General features: G+C 27.3%; 1 protein-coding gene across 1 annotated transcript; it reads right to left on the bottom strand.

Moving 5' to 3' along the window:
* On the bottom strand, positions 1–5,822 carry LOC145829842 (uncharacterized). Its single transcript, XM_082937712.1, has 9 exons — positions 5,703–5,822; positions 5,320–5,439; positions 4,867–5,178; positions 4,608–4,667; positions 4,103–4,312; positions 3,877–3,981; positions 2,934–3,164; positions 1,907–1,984; positions 1–195 (listed from the first exon to the last, which is right to left on the bottom strand). The coding sequence occupies exons 1-9, from the start codon at positions 5,778–5,780 to the stop codon at positions 85–87; spliced, it is 1,305 nt and encodes a 434-aa protein (XP_082793838.1). The 5' UTR covers positions 5,781–5,822; the 3' UTR covers positions 1–84.
* Between the last annotated feature and the right edge of the window lie 672 nt (positions 5,823–6,494).

The raw sequence follows: 6,494 nt of genomic DNA, 5'->3' as shown, positions 1-6,494 counted from the left end.
TAAAAACAGTAATAAAAGTACATAATCGTGTACAAATGTTCAAGTAATCGTAATCGTTTTCCAAACATCAACAAGTTTCGTGCATTAAGCAAATCCCACTGGAGTTCTATCCACGAGTTCAGCATTCTCACGATTAGGGAATGGCGGGTAGCATCTGATCTCAAGGAGTTCGAAATTATCCTTAGGATGTTCAACCTAAAATTTATTTATCATTTTGTAGTAAACAATTGATGGTCACAATGGTTTAAAGGTTCTCTCTATTAACTATTTCTTGATTTGCAGACAACAAGTTTCAAAAAACACTTTATTTCAGAATAGCTGATAAGTAGTTTTGTAACAACGTCATTTATACACTTAAGTAAGTAGAAAAGGAATAAGTGTAAGTAATAAATTTTCAAGTTATTAAAGTTTAATTAACAAATCAATTTCTGCAACTTTCAAATAACTAAAAGTTTTATCACAGTTTTTTAGGTTTTTTAGTCTAAAATATAATGCTGTTTAAGGCTCTCATCATACAACTTTGAGAATTTTCTTGAACTAGATTTTTATCTTTAATGAAAAATTGAAATTTGAAGTCAATAAGTTTATTTTAACAATTAAAAGAAATAAATAATGAACTTATTGACGGTTTAAGTTTTATTAATGATAACTTAAATTGTTTACTAAAACTGCTATAAGTAGACTACCCTACTTTAAAAAGTATTATTCCAAGAAGTTTTAGCTTAGTTTAATAAACATAATTTTACTGTTAAAATGTATTTTATTGTGGAAATAAATTTTGATTATTATCTCACGGCGCATAAAAGCTATGAAACCTTTCGCTAGATTCTTTTAAGCTTTATAACTAGTGAAACTTAATCACTTCGCCAACTTTATATCAAAAGTAATACCTTAAGATCTTGATTTGCCTTAAGTAAAAATAGCAATGTTCTTCAAGTGAAAATTAAAGCACAGTCACCTCTCGCGAGTTTACGCACTCGTTTGTTTACGCACTCTCGTTTTTTTACGCACTCTCGTTTAGTTACGCATTCTAGTGTATTCAAAAAACACAAAAGAAAATAAATAAAACTTTTTTATGTATTGTAAATTTATTGTATGTAGTAAGTATCTAACTAAGCATCTAATTAGTTTTTCATACTAAAACTGTATAATAAAGTTGTTGAAACTTCCAGGTTTTTAAAGTTTTCAGAATTTCCAGGCTTGGTCAGTCTTTTTGCCTAAGTTGTCAAATTTCAGATTTTAAAAGACTCCCATTTTTTGGCAACATTAACGAAAAAAACGTTTCAGAAAAACTTAAAATAAGTTTTTTTTTAAGTACAGGAGAAAATAGAAAAATAAAGTTTTTTAAAACTGAAATGTTTTAACTTTTAGTTTGTGCCTTTCATAAGAAACCTATTAAACTTTTTATATTTAAGGTGTCCGTAGTCCCTTTTTATACTTTCAAATCAAGAAAAGTATAATATTTAAGTTCTCACAATATTTATGGCATAAAGTTTAATTTCAGCTATTTTAATCTCTTAATTTTGGCTAACTTATTCTTAGTTAATGATCTATTACACTAAAGTAGGCAAGGTACTTAGTAGAAAAAAACTTTGTATACACATTAAGAATTTTAATTATAAACTATTTATATATATATACGTAAAACTGAAAATATTTTGTTACCAAAAAATTTGAAAAAGTTTCCATACTGTATTTAATCAAATGCATTACACGCGAACAGCCAATATAGTAAATATATTTGCTGCCTTTCGTTTAGCTACGTTATCACGTTTAGTTACGCATTTTTGCTTCGGACATAATGTGCGTAGATTCGCAAGAGGTGACTGTACAACAGTATGTAAACTTTTATCATTTTATAAATACATATACAAATACTTTTATAGCTACCAAATGTGGGACTAACCAATGCTTTAACCAAATATCCTTTGGAGTCACATTTAAACTTCCACAACATAACATGAAAACCACCATCTTGATAAAACTGCAAAACATTTAAATTTTAAAGTAGTTTTTTTTCTGTTAATGTAAACGTAGTGCAGTAATCTACAAATTTTTTTAAATGAATTAAGTATAAATGTTTTAAACAGATAAAATATAACTAGTTCGTTTGTCGGGTGGTACTTAACTTTTTATAATTTGTTAACTGAAAATGTAAACTGTTTCTCAAAGTAAACACAATGGGTACATAAAGTAGATAAACATTCTGTGTGATTACAGATTTCAATGAAAAATAATTTGTAGATTAAATTTTACTTTAAATTAATATGAGTTAACTAACGTTAGCATGAATGAAAGTTTTTTAAAGGTTTATCGAACGATATTTTTTTTAAACAATACGCACCATTTAAATTTTTTACATTTTCAAAAGAATGTAAAAAAAAACTTTTAAACTTTTGTACTGTTCTTAACATTGTATTGAAACCGGTTACTTTCTTTATTAACGCTTTCCTACTTTGACAAAGTTTAAAAATTTTTTATTTAGTGAGACAAAATATAATATTTACCTTATTGTTTCTAAGCAATAAATTTACTCTGTTTAAAATAAAAAAACTGTTGACGTTTAAAAAAATAGTTAGTTTCAGTAAGAACATCTATAAAGTACACACCTTTAACCCGATTTACGTGAAATTTTAAATTTCAAATTTATGATATATTTAACCTCATTTCTCTGAAATAAGCTTATATCTACTTCTTTATTACAATATGTTCATTTCTATTTTGTTCTATAGCTAGTTTACTTCTTAAATTTATCTTCAGTCGTTTAATAAAATATTGTGAAAAATTTGTATTTCAAGACATTTTACACCCTGTTGTTTACGAGATCTAATGCGTACCTTACGCGGGTGCGTACCACTTTAGTGCGCACTGTACCAAAAATCTCGATGAAAAACGTAATAAAAGCAGAAAGATTACCACAATACAAAACCCACCTTCGACACGAGCTGGTGGATGTTTGCACCTCCCTTGTCGCCCATGTCGTTTCCTTCAAACAGCAAGCTCCAGTCGGTGGGCAGGTAGATGAGCTCGCTGCTGATCGACGGAACGATCCTGAGGTTGCTGACCCGGTAATTTCCCCCGTTCTGCCGCACGTCGACAAACACCACGCCGCTGGGAGCGAAAACTTCTTTGCTCCCCAGCACAATGTTCTTTTTCACTTTTATCTTTGGAAATTAGAGTTTGTTGATAACATTAAACGTTTGTTTGCTCTTTGATACCGAAAATAGTTTAAAAGAATTAAGAAAAAAAGTGTAATGAAGTTAAAGCATGTTTCAAATGGAGTGTTATATTGGAGAGTTACAGCTGTTTAGTTTTTTTATTTGATTAACTAATTAGTTCAGTGTTTTTATGCAGTTAAACAATTATTACGAATAACTAACTGTGTACATCTAGTTGCTTTAGACTAAATAAAATTAGAAAATAATATTAAATAAGAATACGTTAGCTAAGAAAAAGTGTTAAATTTCTTGATTAGAAAAAGTATAAACTTAGACTTTTTTTGATTAAAACTAACATTGAAAATTACATAATACACACTTTATTAATACGATAAAAAAAATTAAAGAAGTTCAAATTCAAAATATTTAAATTAAAGTAGTTTGTAAATAACCAAACTACTTTTAATAATGTTTTAATTTGTTCCAATAGTTTAAAACCTTAAATGGAAATAAAAAATGCTTTTTTGTATATACTCGTAAAGCTTAAGGTTAGATACTTAATAAAAAATTAACTTATTTAGAAAGTAATATTTTTATTCAATTTAATATCAAACTAAACAAGTTTTTAGAAACTAGGTGCAACTTATTGTACCATAAAATTCATAAAACTGCCAAATAATGACAGTGTAGTAACTTGTATCAAATAAAAATTTATTACTTCTATCCGGTAACACGGCTCCCTAGTGCTGCCGCTTTCTACGCGATATCTTCTTGGATCATAAGCATTGCAGTCTTGTAAACCAGCACAAACTTGATTTCTCACCTGTTTATTAAATAAACACTATTAGATAAATTTCATCGAATTATTTTTATAAAATTCGTTTAATTGATAAACTGAATTGTATAATGTTTAAAATACAGCCAATGTTAAAAGTTCAACTGACTAATAAGGCAATTTTCTCAACTTCTTTGTTCATATCTTGCCAGTCACTAAAACCTCCAAGAAGACCTGGCACATAATCGTCTCTCGGTACAAACTTTGTATCTTGCAACGTGTATGCTTTATTTTTACCAAGTATAGTTAGAAGTTTAAACTGGTCCTCCATTTTTGGTTGTTTTGGTACATTTTGCAAACCGTCATAAGTTGATTTGGCCTTTGATTAAATAAACTGTTCAACAAACCCCGTAAACTTGTATTATGAACAGTGTGTCGACTTAGTTATAACTATTTTACATTTCAATTGGTTAAATCAGTTGAAAATTAAATAATAGAAAACTATAAAAAACTTTTAATGATTCAAAATTGTATATGAACAGAATTTTGTTAGTTTAAAGAAAAAACAACTTAAATTAAAATAACTTTTGACAGTTATAGAATATTATATATTTTGTTAGTTTATTTTTATCTATTGTTTGAATTTTGGAAATAATTTCTGAGTAATAACTCACTAAAACTGTATATATTCTTCCAGATTCTTCAAGTCTACATACGAAAGCCAAAGCAATGACCTGTAAAAACGTAATAGATATATATTTCTGTAAAAATTTGACTTATGCATAAAAATTAATGCTTAAAATATTTTTTTAATAAAAAATAACTGCTTCAGGTTTTGAAATAGTACCACGACTGAACTTGCTAAGTTCATAATGTTAAATTTAATATATTTTATACAACCTAATAAGAATATTGACTTTTATGAACTATTACTTTCGGCAGAGGAACTTTTTCAAAAGATGTAACAATAGATGAATAAGGTCCATCGAAGGGGTTTTTAAAAAGGTTATCCAAAATTGTTTGAATCATTTTAGTTGCCGGTACCAGAAAATTTTCGACCGGGTAATCGTCCCCAAGCGACAAATGTTCGCCCTTTTTATCTCCATCGAGAACTTTCAATTTGTTCATGAGTCCCGGATGTCTCTTGTTGCTCACTCTAACAACTTTATGCTTTCCTTCAATCAGCTCAATTTCAACTAGTATAAAATATCCGTAAGCTTTGTGGCTGCCTTTTTTGACTTGGACCTGTAAAAAACGATTTTTAAAACACGTAAATTATAAAAAGTTCACTTTCTTTCTTGTAATTTATCTTTGTTTAAATAACTTGTTTATTTGTGTTAAAGTTACTTTTAAAAACCAAAAATATATTTACTAGTTTTGTCTAACCAGCAGCTGGATACTAGTGATGTCAGAAGTTTGATCTTTTGAAAACATCTTATATTCTCTAAACTCAAAATCAACAAACACTTCTGTTTTACCAACTATCACTTCAACTTGAGCTTTTATCTACAAAATAAAAGTTTAAATAAACTAATTTTTGCTGTTTTCACAGTTATAACAAAATAGTCACTTGATTATTTAATTAACACTACAAAATTTTTAATAATATTTCTTTTATAAAAAAACGACGGTAAAATATTAAGTTTGAATACCAAACAGTGAGTTACTACTTTTTAATATGCTACTACGTTTTAACATACTAATGAAATGCTAGAAAACTTTAATAGAAGTAATGAATGGTAAAACTTAAAATTTAAAAAAAAACTTACGTCCCCCATATCTAATCCATGGTTGTTCGCTTCGTTGACAGGCTTCCAACTAGACCAAAGTCCCTTACTAGCTGACATAATTATTAATTTTTATATTTAGAAAAATCAACGATGAGCTCTGTAAAAAAGAAACTATTATGGTAAATGCTTTTATTACCTTAAAATATAAAACTTTTTTTTTCAAATTCTAAAAATTTACTCAGCACTGACTTTGTAAAACTGTTTATAATTTATTAGTAGCGAAATGTTGTCTTTCAAATAATGCAATTTCATACAAAAACAACAGTATTTATACACCGTTAAATTTGACTTTAAAAAGTCAGTGACAAAAAAAAAACAAAAAATACTTTATATTTTGTTTAAGTTTTAGCTAGGTATTAAAATTAAAATTAATTAGCTTCAAGCGCATAAGCAATAATATAGATATAACTTTAACAAATGAATCAAAGGTGGTTTACTTACGCAAGCGCGTTTTAAAGTACGATTTCATTTAAACTTTACATGCAAAATAAAGTATGTCCCAAACGATGATTTATATACAATCTAGATAAAAAAGCTTCTTCAAACCAAATTTAGAGTTAAAACTAATAATTAAAATTTTGTTTTAGCAAAAAATTTGAAAAATTAAAAAAGACAAAAGTTTAAGCATTTTCTATTGTTCGTAATCAAAATATAAACAAAAGTTTTTCATAAACTTTTTTCAATAAAGTTAAAAACCAAAATAAACAGATTATAAATCTAAAAGCTTAACCATTGTATAGTTTTTATTATTAACTGTAAACTGGTTACTAA

This window comes from Thalia democratica, chromosome 2 (genome assembly GCF_965202585.1).
Source record: "Thalia democratica chromosome 2, ktThaDemo2.hap1.1, whole genome shotgun sequence".
NCBI lineage: Eukaryota > Metazoa > Chordata > Thaliacea > Salpida > Salpidae > Thalia > Thalia democratica.
The sequence above is the reverse complement of the archived record's forward strand: the minus strand, read 5'-3'. Positions and strand labels throughout refer to the sequence as shown.